The 17,063-nt window shown below is 39.3% G+C and overlaps 1 protein-coding gene across 5 annotated transcripts in view; it reads right to left on the bottom strand.

Moving 5' to 3' along the window:
* Nucleotides 1–16,543, bottom strand: part of LOC124178888 — a 75,752-nt gene extending 59,209 nt beyond the window's left edge. For 3 of the 5 annotated variants that reach the window (XM_046562666.1, XM_046562664.1, XM_046562665.1), the window contains exons 1-3: nucleotides 15,978–16,540; nucleotides 12,515–12,751; nucleotides 1,531–1,686 (exon numbers count right to left, since the gene is read on the bottom strand). In XM_046562666.1, coding sequence (XP_046418622.1) covers nucleotides 1,531–1,686; nucleotides 12,515–12,751; nucleotides 15,978–16,005 — 421 coding nt within the window. In that variant the 5' untranslated portion in view covers nucleotides 16,006–16,540. Of the gene's footprint in view, nucleotides 1–1,530; nucleotides 1,687–12,514; nucleotides 12,752–15,977 lie in introns of all 5 variants that reach the window. The other 2 variants (XM_046562663.1, XM_046562662.1) reach the window with 1 other exon arrangement.
* Between the last annotated feature and the right edge of the window lie 520 nt (nucleotides 16,544–17,063).

The following is a 17,063-nucleotide window of genomic DNA, read 5'->3' on the forward strand; positions in this document are numbered from 1 at the left end:
TTTAAAAAAGAAAAAAAAAAGAGCTTCATTTCACGTGGCAAAAGGTCAAAGTTTGGAATTCGAAACTTTGCAAGTCTTCGCTCCGTATAAATTCTTTTTCCCCCCAGTGTAAATTCTAACTCTGAATTATTCAGGGTGTATTTAACCACCGAGGTGGCGAAACTGAACACTTTCAAAGCTGGTTAAATGAACATACGATATGTTCAAGTTTAGTTCCAAGTACTTGGATGAACAAATCGGTGAATTTTGCTAATTTGGAATGCCGAGCAAATGTAAAACACTTATATTTCCGTAAATTGATTGAATCATTATACGCAACGAATATTTATTTAAAAAAACATTTGCTTCGTTTCATTTGATATTTAAAGATACGGTTATCTTTCCATCGTATTTTTTGAAAGGATAAGAAGTTGATCCGTTCGAAGTTACTCACGAGTTACTCCCAGACGTCTGAATAATACGTTTTCTCTCGACTGCTTATCGTTAGACGGCAACGCGCGTTCACTCGATACATCATATAACGAGCAAAATACGAGTTTTATACGAAGTAACTGCTGGCAGCAGTTGGCAGAGATTGTGAGAGAAAATAACATCATTCTTTAACACCTGAGAATATAATCTACCTGTACCAATTTATGCTGCACGTAATAAGAAGCGAGTGCAAATTGCCACGAACAAATATAAATAACATGTCTGGTTTCTTTCGCATGTAGAGCAAAGATGTAAAAAAGTTTGCAGCTGTCAACTGCGAGTGAATATATTTGAGAAAGTAGCGAAGAAGGACCGTAATTATCGGTGCAGAAGCAAACTGAATTTGATTCATGTGTAATCGATAAGAAAATTGAACGAGTGATGTCAACCGATCTTGTGGACAGGCCGACGTCCTTTTCTTATCGTTGATTGCATTTTACCGAGGGAGAAAAAGAACGAAAAAGGAAAATTTGGAGCAAACGATCTATTCGACATGTATTGTAGTATTTTTTTCTTCTCTCTCCTGATTCTCAATCTTGAGCCGGATGTTGCCCGCGCTGTTCAACGGCCAATATAACAAACTGCCTGTTAAAGATAGGCAGCGATATGTAAATATATAGCTTGCAGCATCTTGCAACATTTTATGCAATCAAGCCGTGTTACGATCATCGTGAAATTTATCACCGTTCGGTTTTTTGACCGTCCTTTATATTACCTAGAAAAGAAGGAATTTTCACCGTGAAATAATCATAGAATTTTATAATATTCCACAGGATTTCAGAGTTTTCAAACGATTTCATAAGATTTCACGAGTGGTGCACAGATGCACCAGATTTCAAGGGTTGGTCAACCCGCGTTTCTAATACGGTTAAAGTTTCCCTCTTTGTAACCCGATTTTTTCTCTTTCTTTGGTATTACAGTCACAGTATGAATTTTCCGCATGAAAGTCACCGGCTGATTCATCACAGCGTAATTGACTCGGATGTTATTATATACCTTGCATAGGTAAGAACGTGCAGCCATCATTACAAGTACGGAACGTGCAATTTCGCTATTTACCTGCGTGACGAGCTCGTACGTGAATGACACTTTCCGTTTCGGAATCAGAACCCAGCCAATAAGCTGTCCCGCTTCGGTCCGAGTCGCTTTGGAGATCGTCCGACGTCTCCTCGAGGATCGTCTCCAGAAATTCGACCTGCCGTACAAGCAGAGCGTCTGTAAATAAGAAGAAACTACGATATAATCAATTGTCGTGGTAGGATACGAGAAAGAGACTTTATCATTCAATTATAAGGAGGAATAAGGGAACGTAAAACGAACGGAATAAGTTTCAGTTGATAAACTTTCGTAAGAAATAGAGCGCGATAAACCGTCAAAATTGACCTGATTTTAACAGTAGCATGCTGACTCTGATGGAAACAGGGGAAATTAAAAACTACACATTTCCAATCCGCGAGTGCAAAATTACTACAGAAGCTATTTCTTGCCAATCGTAAATCGGATGATAAAAAATCGTCGAGAAATCTACGTCAAAAGTGAATGTGATGGTAGAAAAATAAGCCTTGTATCGTAATGTTATACAAGTTTCGGTAAACTTTTCCCGTTTTCTTAAACGACAGCCACAGTTTACGAATAAATTGAGAAGAATGGAAAATGATGGTAAAAAATTTTCCATGACTTTCCGTGAATTTTTGTTATAGCGATCGATGTATTTGAATTTATTTATAATACAGTTGCAGACGTTCGGTTTATAAGCGCGTGAAAAGTGTGTTAATGGTTGTGCACGTTAACGATCTTTAATCGCTGTATAGATGTTGGGCTTTCCGCTGCGGCTGCCGCGGAGGAATTTTCTGTGGGAGACAATAAAGAATATAATAAATTCTAATACGAAAAAAAGTGAAGAGCGAGAAAATTCCTATTCGCGATATTATATGCACGATAAAAACAGTAGAATGCCGGAATTTTCATCCATGCCACGGAATTTCAGGACTTTAATGCGCCGACTTGAATCGACGAAGGAAAATTTACTTTTGCACGACGATCCGATATCTTTTTTGCCTGAATCAATGTAGATTTCTCTGTGCAACGTACCGGAACTTTGATGACGAATCGGATGGATTATCGTCATGAAAAGTTAGAAAAAGAAAATAAATCTGTAAAATATTTCCATTAACGTTACTAACTGTCCCAATAATGATGAACGTGAATAAAACGATATCTTTAATATGCAATAGAAATAAATCTGTACAAATACGAATAAAATCAGAGAAACCAGGCTGAGGTTAATTATTTTGAACGTTGCGATTGTAAAAACTTTCCTCAAATCGATGTCATTACAACTTGTGCCATTCGAATTTCCTCAGATTCGTTTCTATCACGTGATCGAAATGTTGTTTCATTAGTTATCATCATCATTGGCGCAAATAAGATTGCTGGAGATTTTTTCAAGGTTTTATCTCTCTCCCATCTTAATTTTTGATTCAGACGGTACGTCCGATTAATCCTTAAAAGCTCGTATACAAGATCTTCCGTCTCCCTATCTTCTAAACGACCGAAGCGTCGGGTCAAATGCGCGCCTGCATGGTTGATAGAACCGAGTTAATTGATCCAATTAAACATCGTTAAACCGACCCCAATGTCAGACCTAAATAAGGCGGGTCCATATCAGCGTATCAGGGTACTTTGCTTCCACCGTATCGCATGCAATTGACTGCTTCCGTCAATTCTTACTTTTCCTTTTAATGCACACCGATCGTTCTTCATCTTTCACTGTGCGGAGAGAAAGATTTATCTTTCCACGAGGAAAATGAATGCGACATATTTTATAATAATGTGCATTGTACACGCTGTGTAGGTGTACGCAATGAAATACATGACATATACGTATATATATATAACGTATATGATATATTAAAGAATCGCCGGAGGCAACACGATCGGAAATTATCATCATCGTCAAAGGCAGTATAACCTCCAGGCGATTATTGTTGAAGAGGAAGATGGGGAGAAAAAAATCTCTCTCATTACCGGTATGCAAGGCATCCGTCACGGAGCGGGCATCAGATCCATAGGTATCTAATATTGCCTCCAGAGTCGGGAAACAGTTACGGTTTACGGTTGACGCAAGCCGTAAGGTAGCGACGAAACGGAGTTAAGGTCGTATAAAAAACAGGGACGAGATACACGAACGATTTTTGAACAAAGAAGTAAACTTTACTTCGAAATAAGGCCTGTCTTACTTTCAACTTCGAAACATGCACAATGTTTCATTACAGACTATATAATTATAAAGTTTACTATCAATGTGTTTGGATTGCATGTGTATTTGATCGATTTTGTATTTACAATTTCGGTGAATCGACACGAATGATTGGAAAAGCTGCATTACTTTCAATGGAATTATATCGGAGGAAAATTAATATGGATGGGATGTATAAATTGGAGAATCGTGTTTCTCGGAACGAAATACCCCGGAAACAAAAAAAAATGAGTTCGGATATTCCTATTTGTTGCTGAAATATTCTAATGAAAAGATCGTGAAATATGCTGGGCGCAACAGTATTACTATATATACATACCTCTCCTTGCTTGCTGCTCTACCCCGACTCTTCAACTACTCTCAGTTTTTCGTGAGGTTCAGCTTTATTTTTAACATATTTCTCAGCGTTTTAATGAAAAACCAAGATGAACGTTTCGTAGTATGAGAATTTTACATTCAAAATTTTTTTTGGAAATTAAAATCGGACCATACCTGTCGCATTCAGGTCTGCTGGAAAATTGCATAGTAAAATATTCAAATGGCCACGGATCAAAAACTACGCATCGGACAGTTCCTGCTCTTCGCACATATAAAGTTTATATCAATAATTAATACTGACCGGAGGATCTACGCTACAACTCAAAAAATAACCAAATTATGAATTTTTGAAAAAACTCCATATTGGCAGGGTTTTTCCGATTTTCTCCGAAACTAAGAGTCCGATCGAGTCGTCCGACATTTCATTTTCTTCGTCCTTTCATTTCCTACAATTTTACTATCGACACCGTCACGATTACTCTGATAGTTTCAATTTTATGAGCAAAAAACTAAAAAAAAGGCGATTTTTTGCATAAAATTGTTAATAAAAAAGTTATATATAACAAAGTCGAGTGAAAAACATCTCACTATATCATATGGAACTATTTTACAAACAATGGCACAGCTGGTTTTCTTCTAACACTTTTTACACAAAATGCCTACTCTAAATCTCTGTAGCTTGGCCTAATAGAGGATGCGCCAGCACGCTGTTGGCCATGGGATAAAGTCAAAGAGAGAGAGAGAGAGAGAGAGAGAAAGAGGGATACGGTACCCGCATAGCGTGTGGCGCATTCCGTGGGTTTGATGCCCTTTTTATGTGTGTGTGTATGTGTGTGTGGAAAAGTAACACTCTGGATTCAGGGTTCACGGTTCACGGTTCAGCCAGCTCGGTTCAAGGCTTCTATATATCGCCACCGTCACTTCCGCGCACCTACTTCGCACAACGTGCCATGGCTTTCGTATACCTCCGAGGTACCTCCTCTTATCGAGGTCACACCATGTGCACGTCGTGCAATAAGCCCACCGTTAACGACCAGCATCCTTGACATTCCCTTGGGAAGAGGGTGCAAATACATTAGAGAATGCAACTCGTAAATTCGAACTCATCAGTGCCTGCTGAAGCAACGAGTTCAACGAAAAATATAATAATTATCTGAGCGAAAGTTCAATCGCGGCTTATTATTATTGCCGGTGTCGTTGTTGTTGTTACAGACGCCCCGAAGTCAACCGTATTTACATGAAATTATTCAAACATGTATGCGATAGAGTTGAAAAAGGAAAATCATTACGATGATATTACTGGAACAACCATATCGTGTATTTGATGAGGAGTGCGGCACAATTACGCGACGTTAGTTATTAATAATAATTATATTAAAATTAATATATAATAATTAGTTAGCGACGTTACCGTAACGAAACACTGGGGAAAAAATCATTTTTTTTTCTTATTTTTACAATGACTTTGAAGGAACTACACTGAGAGAAATTTTTAGTTCCGGTTACCGCTCAGTCCTTAAGTAATTTCATTTTTTACCATAATCGAAAAATATACATCTAGGTGGAAAATGAAAATTAGTTTTCTAGCTGTTACCGATACTAAATGTGCCAAAAAATTTTTAGGTTTTTTCGTACATCTCGTATATCATTTATAAAACGATACTGATTTCAATACAACTATCTGTAGCACGTAATTAAGTTGAAAAGAAATTATGCTTAATCTTCCGATGAGCATCGAAGCCGACCTTCATAGAACGATTAATCGTTACGACGTTCAGTATTGAATTTGATGAATTCTGAAGGAGTCAAGGATACATGCAGACTCGAAAGAAACTTGGTTCAGCGAATGATGATTTATGTACGTGTATAATGTAATATTGGGCACCGTACGTAGCGAACAAAAAGTGAAAGGCGTCCAGGAAGTCGTGCAGGAGTGCAGAGCAGAGGTGGAAACTTGCGTTACTCGGGTTATATCACGTATATATATACGACACATCGCACATCGCGCACACATGTGTTACGATTCCTGACCTGAGAGCAATTAAACATGGGCGCAAAACAATTAGCTTCGAACGTAGGTGTACGAAATCCATGCATAGGTTAACAGAGAAGAATCTGTTTGGTATTGAAAATATCGCTCCGGATACAAACCACACGTATTTTACTATAATATTTTAGTAAACTGTAACAGATGAAATATTTCTCAGGGCTACGAGTATCTATATAAATATATGAATTCGGCATTTTGATTTATCCTGCATATTTGCGCAGTTGCGCGGTGTGTGATCCTGAACAGCACGAAAAATTCACGTAGGCAGCAGCTGTTTGGATAAGAGAATAAAAAAATATCATCTCAAGAGAGTTCCATATTTGGGGCCTGCTTCAGCTTCGCATTTCAACCAACCATAAATACGTATAGTTCTCAACTTCAAATGACGATTACGTAAACCTCACTGCAGCATTCCTCGGTCGTATACGATCATTCCAAAATCTATGCTTGCGTAGAGAATTTTTTTCATTTTATATACATTTTTTTTGTAATAAATCAAGAAGCTATCGAACTCAAGTCTTCCAGCAAAGTTCTATAAGTGCGATTCGCTTACTCGAATACTTCTACCGTAGAGATTTCTTACATCTCTATGACTTCTGCCGAATGAATTTTTTCGTAGAGAATGACGGACCAAACTGTCGGAAAAAGTGGCTTGTATGAGATAAAACCGAGAGCCAACGATAAGAAAAGCTGATCTTCGTTTCTTGTATTATAAACGTATAGGTATAATCACGAATTCACTATGGATCGTTCCGTATTTGTCACACTTGACTTTATAATCGGGGAATATTTGTATTCAGGAGCGAGTCGAGGGGTCAGGATCAGCGATAAATCTTTGAAGATAACTAGATACGTGTATAGGCAATTCGGAGGCAAAAAGATGCACCTCGTCGCGCGTATGAAAACGATGAATATGCAGTAGTAACTAGAACAAATATCGAAACGCGAATCAATCGGCAACTTTTCGCGATTAGTTAAACGGTCCATGCTTATACATACAATGCGTATATACATTTCATAGAGTTAAAATTAGAAAGAATCATTTACGGATACTGGTTGTTTACCGAACGTTTACAAATGCGATGTACGCGGTGGGCGTATAACGTATACGTGTAACGACGAGCCTTGTGGAATTTATCGCTCAATTAAAGACCTAAGTAAAGTTTAACTAGCACTGAGTCATCGTATTGGCAAGCAAATACGGACAAATGTACGCAGGAAATTCTAGTCAAAATTTTTTACTCCAAAGAGACTTCGGGTTTCGGTATTTTTATTCCTCTATTTTCTTCTCCCGATGCAAAATGTTCGAGATTCAATTTTAGAGCGAGAAATCTCGAAGTGGTATTGAGATTTGTAAACCGCTGATCCACGATATTCTTTTATGGTTTCCTAACTAAATGTGCACCGAGAGATGAAAATAAAAATAAATAACGTGGCGGGAAATTTTTCATTTTTTTTTATCTCTAAATTTAAATTGCACGTTCAAAAATCTGCGACAACTATACCTGGTTACTATTTCGAAGATTTGAAATAAGATCAATCGATATTTGAATTGGTATAATGATGACAGAATGGTTAGTGAGATGTTGTAAAAGAGTTATTCCGATGATGATACTACTCAAGACTCGTTGCGGTGTTATCGCCTGTGGAGAAACAAAGGCAAGAAACATATTGTTATTTATAATCTTCTCGATACTCTAATCGTTCAATAACCACGTGCTACTTCAGGAACGGAGTAAATAACGTTGATATTCGTATAAAAATTCTCGTCGCAATTGACGTTAAAATATATTGTATGAGTAAAAAATATTTTACACCATCGCTGTAAATGCATATTCTAACCATAAAAAAATTACGCAACAGTAAAAAAAGAATAGCAATCGAGTTATTTTCAGCGACGTACATCAAAGGAAAATTCCGAAATTATACACTTGCTGATTATTTGCCATAAGCTTGATTGCGTGCGATGTACATTTATATCTCGACAAGTTAACCACATCCCTCTTTCAAACTCACCAACCTCCTTAACTCCTCTATTTTCACGTTTAGTTATCTTCGCGAGTCCAATGTTAACGAAAAATGTATATAATACATATAATACATATTTTTACCAAGGGTGAAATCATCCGTTTTGCCCTTTTTTCTGATCTAGTAGCTTCGTAGATAAACGACGCATAAAAGCTTTCATGTGTTAAAAGAAGAGTAAGGTTTCTGCGTCAACCAGTATTATAATAAAAACAGTCCTGTTTTTCGACTTCTATCTAGAAACACGTATCGCCAATGAAAGCATTTTTCACTGCTGAATTTACATGTGCCTGTTGGATCATTTCTTTACGCTCAACGAACCCCGTTATTTTATTCCGTAACAGTAACGCATATATTTTTAAAGCCATACGTAGCCATAATAGTCGGAAACTGGTCTCGTCACTCTGAGCCAGGACATATCGCACGACTTTATCTCAACTAAACGGCATCAAGTTAGGAATGTACGTGTGCTTAAAGAATGTTAATCCTTTCGTCGAAAACTCCTCAATACATTGAGTTTATCTTTGATCCTGTAGAAAAGCCCAGTCACTGAACAGGGTGTTTCAGAAAAATCATTGTACTGGAATCAGCTGAATAGAACAACAACGTGATCGTAGGAAATACCCTGAAGGATTGAAAATCCTCAACCAAAATGACAACCGCATCGTCGTTTATCGAAAATATACGAAATTCGATTTCGCGTACGTTATTTAGAAATTAGCGTGGGATTTTGTGTAAATAAATCAAGGATCAGTGATTTCTTTGATTATTTTCATTGGCCTACGGTATAATGCTGGCATGCCCACGCAAAACGTAAACGTATAATAAGTCTACGTATACGTTATACGTTCCTTCGATCATTCGATGGGATAACAATTATCACGTGTATATGTGACAAGCGCATGCGCATAATAGCGGTACGTACGAGTGTGAGAATAGAATTTTAATAGTTGGCGGCGATGACATAACACCGCGTGGCTGACGAGTGTCAAGACTTTACGATCATCGAACAAACTGCGGATAGTTCGACTCGCTTCTCACGCAGATGCATTTTAATTGCTTCGGCAAGTGTGCAATTTTTCAACGCAATGTGCATTGCTGTTCTTCGAAACTGCGTTACGTAGATACTCACGTAACCACAGTTCGCGTTATACTTGTTCATCGCGTAACTTAACTGCCAAGAATTCGCCTCCTCCTCCAACGAAGGTATCGGACGCATTGATCGTGCAACTGCTGTTGGATTTAATTGCCAACCGCTCTTTATTCGCATACATCATACTTTCGATAATAATCGTACAATAAAAAGCAGCGTTTGCTGAACGACTCGAATTCCTATGAAATCCTATAAAACCCCGTATCTACCAAACTATCACGAAATATTGTCGAATCTTCGTGAAGTAACGCGAAGTATTGTGAAACCCCCGTGAATCAGTGGGCCCGACCATCTCCCTGAGTACTTCCATCAACTTGTATTATCATGCTGGTTAGTTTCTAATTTCATCAAGGTACGACGTGGTAAGGAACACGCACCGTTATTCGCAGGAAACGGAACCTTACCGCGATCTTGCGATAGTAACGTTTCGACCCGTGGAACAAGACAATGCATCCAGATACCTTGTGGAACTGTTTAAAAATGTTCAAGCGTTTTATTTCTCAAAATCCGTTAAACTAACATTTGCAAATTTTGCAAACTTCACTCGTATCGACACAAATGAATGCAGCACGAATTCAAACAATTGCTATATCCCTTTTTTCCAAATGGAACTCCAATTGTCCTTACTCTCAATTTCTCCCCCACTCTTCGTCTCGCTGCAAAAAATTGGTCGAAAATTTTGTACCGCGTGGTCAGAGATACGTAAAAGATGGCGAATCGAGCGACGCGTGTACGAAGCAACAGGTGCTACTACCCGCAATCACGTACGTTTATCGTGACACGTTGTATCTTCTGTTCGGTAGGGCTGTAATACTGGAAGGAATGACGGGCAGTAGCCGCACCACCACTGGTGTACCAACGCGATGTAAGGCAAAACGTGATCTTGTAGCCGAGCTAAGGTCCCGTTGCTTATGTACGTACCTACCTGTAGACGGCTATCTCGAATTTTAATTTTAAAGAACCTGCAACGTCTCTCTCTTCCTCCTCTTTCTCCTTATCTTTTTCTCTGACATTTTGAGCACCTGTATTGACATTGATTTTAAAACAGCTCCGAGTCGAGACATGCGTTGTAAACAATTTGATGTAAAAATTAGCCGATGCAAAGTTACGTGGAACAATTTTTTAGCTCGATCCGGAAATTTAGCACCAAATACTGTTACGCGGACACCAACAATGTCGAATTGACGGCAATTCGTGTTTCGTATAAGTCTAGGCCAAGATATTTTTTTTACAGTGTACCCATCTATTCCGATAATACAATCCAGATAATAATCAGCGATTGAAATTGATAAAAATTTCAAGCTCTATCGACTAGCTGTCGCCGGTCATTGATTCCCTGCCATGGAACGATGAAAATCATCGTTGTTGTTGCGTTGGTTTATTTTTAATATCACAGCGTCGTTGGCACGATTGTACGATCTGCACGACTTTGCTGTGGGAATGAGGTAAACTTCGTAATCCTTATTCACGGATCATATAGAAGCAAGGTTGTTAGTTCCGGCGATGATTCCGCAGAAATTTAATACCTATATTATACCGGATAATAATTTGATTGAAATACCTTGTAACGGACTGTGCATGCGTTTTATATAGATGACAAGCCTCATGAATCGAGTGTATAATTTTCATTAGCTCATTCTCTGTGCGTATACACACAATTATAGAAAGTAGCCCAGATTCGGCATTATAACAACGTGAAATTATATGCAAATTCAAATACTATAACTGCTGCTATGTTTTCCCGCACTGTTGCTGCTGCTGCTGCATCGGTGGTGATGGTGTTATTACACCCGTTTATTATGGGAATAACCGGAATAATGATACCTCCTACTGCGAATCGTAAGGGGAGAATAAGAAGGAAAAAGAGAGGAAAATATTCAGAGCATAAAACCGACACGTTCGCAGATTATTCAGAAACTCGACAGAGATCTGCGTTTGCGATACATATAGGCATAGAACATAAGTTTTGAAAGTAGTTTAATATCGCGAATACTCTCACGGTTTAACCAAAATCAAGGATAAATGTTACTATATTCTGAGGTTTATTGAATGATATTCACACCATTTCTCAGTTAAAAAATGAGACCAACAACTTTGGAATCTGTATTAAAAAACAACAGAGTTTATATTCGCTTTGAAAGTTTTAATTATAAAACCTTCTCACAAGTTGTTGATATCTTGGCTTGTGATAGCCGAATCCGATCAAATTCATCTTAATTTCATATTATGTTATTCTTTCATTCGTTTTCACTGTCATCAGCGGATGTAATATTATTATTCTCCTCTCTCTTCCTAACTTTAGATTCACACGGTGAGACCCGGTCATCCTTAATCGAAACAAATAAATAAAAATATAATACAACGTGCAGTATAAATATCTAATACCTCTTTAATTCCGTGAGCTGCGCTCGAAATACGCAATAAGCAGGTACACGGAACACGCGTAAAATCCATTAGCGCGGAAATCCTTTAGCCCGTATATTCGTATATTTATACGCTTTAGTACTCGGCGAGAGGATGAAGGGGAACTGAAGAGAAAAGAAACCAAATGTACGTTGTAATGGCACAACCAGTGACCGGAACAGTCAAATTTATGCCCACCCATGGGTCAACTCAGATTTATGTGCTTCGAGCTTCAAGAAGCAGCAGAGAAGCGCATATTTTCTTGACTGCGTTACTTCAGGTAAACGACTCAAGATTAATTTCTTGTTACACCCGCATCAAATTACCCCAATATATACGCGAAAATATATTACGAACGACCGTAATCGAATAGAACAGCACCACGTGGCTCGATTTTTTGATTAAAACTAGAAAATTCGCTTTAATTTTCTACCCCGAACTTCTGTCTTTATCAGTAAACGTTGAAACCTGAAAATAGTCAAAGCTATGTGGAATAAATAAATCTAAAAATAATTTCTCTAGTCGGTAAAAAGAATAATTCCTCTGCACAATGAATTCGGAGAGGAGGAGGGTGTAAAGTCACGAAGTGAGAGATAGCGAACCCAAATACCTCGCGAGGATCGTGCAAGATGGAGGGCACTCGAGTAGAAAGTGCAGGCCAGTGCTGACATGCCGCATTGTTACAACAAAGTCTATCCTAGTGCCGAGCTCTGTAGCGGTAAACACAACATATGCCTGGACACGTGTTGCAGATAAATAAAGAGAGGGCTATATGCCCGAGGGGATTGGAAGGGGGATAATTCGTTGGCCAAAATAGACGAAGGGGGACACGAACCATTGGAGCGTGGATCTTCGTGCGTAGGTTGAAAGTTGGGCTGGTAATGGCTCGCCGAGTGTATCTGCAGCTGCATCTGAGGAGCGTGGAAGCCGTAGGCCGGAAACCACGAGTTCAGCCCGAGTTCCATCCCCGATTCCGAGGCTGAGGGTGAACCAGACGCCGTCGTCGTCGTCGTCGTTGTCGTGGTTTCCTGCTGCAGGGTCACCGGTTCGCTCGTTGCTTCGTTCATATCTCCTGCGCAGCATATATGTACATGCATCATCATCACGCGACAAATTCTTGGACTCTGTTAACGAGTATGGTGTATTGTGGGGGTGATACTTAATGTCGTCGTTCTTGAATTTTCTTTGCCCTATGGGGTAAAGTAGTTTGAAATATATTTGAAGAAATATAATCAAAACACGAGTCTCCTATCTCAGTTTCATGTTCTACTCCAAGGCCTTTGAATTTTCCTATTTGAATAACAGTAAGACAAATTTTTATTCTTACCAAACCGTTGCGTCAAGCAATTTGAAACTTGGTAAATTTTTTACCTCTAGTTTTGTTGTTGCAAAAAAAAAAAAAAAATTAATAAATGAATTAACCGCGATGCACTAACAAACCTCTGTTATTCAAATAGGTAAATTCGAAGGCTTTGGAATTGAACTTATTCTCTGCAGGATTGAAATAAGAGCCTGGGCATTCGGTTGTACATTTCAGGAAAAAAATTATTTCGAGATTATTCGAGATATTCTGCCCAAAATTAAAAAATGACCATATTAAGTACCACCCTAAAGGGTACATTTTACAAATACGGTGAAACTTAACAGGCTGAATTAGAGACTACGCATGCCGGAGAGCACTGAATTCTATTGGTCGTCTGCAATTTTCGTCTGCAAGGCGGGGAAGCCAACTCGAAACATGGTATGAGATTTCAAATTCTTACGCGTCGAGTGGCGAATTAAAATTATGTTGTTAGAACGATTTGTAAGAGTCAAAATAGTCATCGGTCAGTTCAGAATAGAAGTTTGTTAAACCTGTCCGATTCTCTATAAACGACTTAATGATATCTGCTCAATAGAAAAACAAAAAATGCATCAACGCTCAATCGACTAACTATAAGTTTCATCATTTCCTTTCGGTATAAAAATTCAGCAATAAAGCAGACGAAAAAGATAAAAACAGTAGTAATCAGGGAAAATATTTTTATCGTGAAACGAAAGGTGATTTTATTTAAATCAACAGGAAAATACCCGAAGCAAATCAAATAGACTAAACGAACTATTCTTCTCTATATGTAAGGAAAAATTAGGGAGGTTCGAAACTGAAATTGAGAGTAACAGCAAAATAACAAAAATCTCCCGATTTCGATATTCTACAATATTCAACGTTTTTTATCTCAGAATAAAGTACAATTAAGCATTTCATATGACTGAAATGCAAAGTTCGATAATTCTTCCATCTCTAATCGTAAGCTCACGACGTTTTAGGCAATAAATTATTCTACACAAGTTTTTCAGTATTCATGTTATACAAGATGCTTCTTTGAACGAACAATTCGGATGAAATGAACGATCAATCTGAAAAATTATCATATACTGTCACATTCAAGACAACCGGGTTATCGATTGATAACCGACTATCTATAAAACAGGCCTCACAAAGTTTAAACTTCGTCCTTCGTTTCATGAATTTTTTTTTTGCCAATTTCTAAAACTGTGTTTGCGACTAAACGTTGAAAAAAAAAAACATTAATTCAAATGAGTCTAAGGTCAAGTGATTTTATACACTATTTTGTGCATTAAGTGTGCACAAGAATTCCAAGTGAAGCCCTGACGTTTGTTATAATTTCTCTAATACATACCTTGAAAAAAAATCGCATAGCAAACAAGATAAACCAGTAAAACCCGATTGAATATGAATCAGCATTAATTTTGTCAATTGTTGCGGAAACCTTTTCTCTTTCAATGAAGAATGAATTAGATACATCAACGCGGATTTCAGTTCGATACCAATTTTACCGATTCGTATAACAATACGTCTTTACATCACATTCTACGAACGCAGATCGAATTATGAAAAATTGATAAAAACCGAGAACAAAATTTTGTCGCAAGCTCTCCTTTCCACACTGCCTTCCGACCAACAATATTTATTCAACTGGAAGAGAATTGTAAAAAAAAACAAACGAATAAAATCCGTGAAAAAGACGAGAAGCATCATATTTGATTGAGACTGATAATAAAATCTGATTAAAAATCTCCGATCGTAAAATCAGAAGACAGGTCTTTAATAACTGAACACGAATTGCAACGAAAATCTGATTAAACCGACAAATCTTTTTTCTACCCGCGTCTCACCTTACCTCTCATTTCTCTCTTATCAGCTGTGAAATATTATATATGCCGTCAGGCTGTCACCGTCATCGTTTGTCATCTTATCGTTGACGGAAATTCGAGTTGTTTCGGTTTCACGGTCAGGCCCCGGTAATAATTTAGACGCAACCAAGTCTCAATTGTTATCGAACCGATAATTTTTCAAGTCCGTCACAGAAGGTGAAACGTGCTCTCGAGTTTACCGTAACAACTCGGTTGCATGTATGGTCACACGCACACGATGGTTATAGGTTATACTACACGGCTCAAAGCGAAGTACAGTTAAGCCGAATCTCGTGTAAGTATTTACGTATGTTTCGAGGCGAGAATATACACCCGACATATCCCGCGTGCATAACGTAGAAGACACGGAGATGTTTATCGACGAGAAATTGGTCGGAACAGTGCGAAGAAAAGAGTAGGAGGAAAATGCTGTAACGCGCGGTTGTTACAAAGCAACACGTGCGATAACAAACGAGCTTTTCGAATCGCGTTGACGATTGCGGCATCGTAAATACGCGCTTGTGCAACGTCGCCGGATCGCGGAAACCTTACGAAATAAATAACATCGAAGCTTTGCTTTGATTATAAATGGCAGGGGGACGTAAATCTGAACTTTAGAACTGACCAACGATCGACAATTAATTAAATTCTTTCTCGAGTTGGGACGTTCCGTTTGTTATTTTCTCACCAACGTGCAGCGATCACCGATCCGCGATCATCGCCACATAAGTCTTTCGACGATAACCCGGCAGCTTTTGAAAGTCTATGTATAAATATTCCTTCGCGCAAATGATTCACACAGGATGGAGTCGGATACAAAGTTTGACCGAACGGGGTGAAGTGCGCCGAAAATAACCATCACAGCGCAACGGCGCGACCGAGTTTAAAAAGAAAACAAACGCGAATCGGCGAGACATCGATCGCAGCGATTTCAACTACCGTTCGACGCATCGAATACGCTTTAATCAATCGCGCTCTAGCCGGCAGCGGGGTGAATAACGCGAATGCTTAACATGAAATTGGGCAGTGTTGGACGATCGGCGGGTGACGCGCGTTTTAGGAGCCGATGTAGATATCGGCCGACAAGCGAACGTGCGTTTTACCTGCTGCGTTCCATGCATCGAGACGCATTCCTCGGCGTGTTTCGTAGGCGCGCTACGTGACCGACCGCATCGTCGGCGCAGATCCGGGGTGGGTATGTTTGTATTCACTTGTTTTCAGGGTACAGCTTCCTCCTCCACACTTGTTTTCCGCAAGGCATGCTACGTGCGCTGCCGGAGGGGCACAAGTGCGCGGATACTGGCGTTAAATAACGCAGGTAAGTGTCGCACCTCACTCACGAACAAACGGCCATATTATTTTATTATCCGCGAAGCACAAACCACACCTGTTGCGATATAAATCCCTGGATATGCGACGAACGCGCGACTCGCTCCACGAACCATCGCCAGCCGTCGTGGCTGTCAAATGCGTCAAACAATGAACGTAAACCGAAGAGTAAACTCGGTTTACTCTACGGTAAATACTAGAACAAAACTGCTTTCGCCTCCGAGCCGACAGCCAATCCCCTCCGTGCCGACTGCACCACGTGGTCATCCCTAAGCCAATTACGGTGCCGCCTCGATCCTCTGACAGGTCGCCACACCGAGTCGCGAGCTCTCCGATGCAAAGAAACATGCTTACGTTCAGCGGAGCCTGAATGCCGACTCCCGTTGCGCCTTGCGGAGTACGGAGAGAGCCTCCGGCGCTTCGCGACGTTATGCGGCTTTCTTACCGCGTTGCCGATCTGCCCACCTTCGTCTACGCGCAAAATACATCGACAATCTTCTCCGGTTATCCGGACATCCTGATACCCTCGAAAACTATCGCAAGTTGTACCGTTTTTCATTCTTCTTCGCGTCCTATTCTCTGTTCACCATATGAGATACCGAATTGGATCTTCAAAGAACTCGCGTGTTCGTTCTGAATCGAATTTCTTGATTACGCTGCAGCTTTATTGCTGAAGTATATGCTGTTATCGGCCTGTTAACGAACCGCGGAATTCCCAATGCGAAAACGGTTGACGATATCTTTTAGTCCCCGATTCGTCAGAGAATACGGTTTTTCGATGCTTCGGAAATTAGTCGCGTTGTAAATCAATTTTACACTATTAACATTTTTCAACTTGTACGAATTTTCATGGCTTGTTA

The sequence above is a fragment of the Neodiprion fabricii genome, chromosome 3, assembly GCF_021155785.1.
Source record: "Neodiprion fabricii isolate iyNeoFabr1 chromosome 3, iyNeoFabr1.1, whole genome shotgun sequence".
In the NCBI taxonomy this organism is placed as follows: domain Eukaryota; kingdom Metazoa; phylum Arthropoda; class Insecta; order Hymenoptera; family Diprionidae; genus Neodiprion; species Neodiprion fabricii.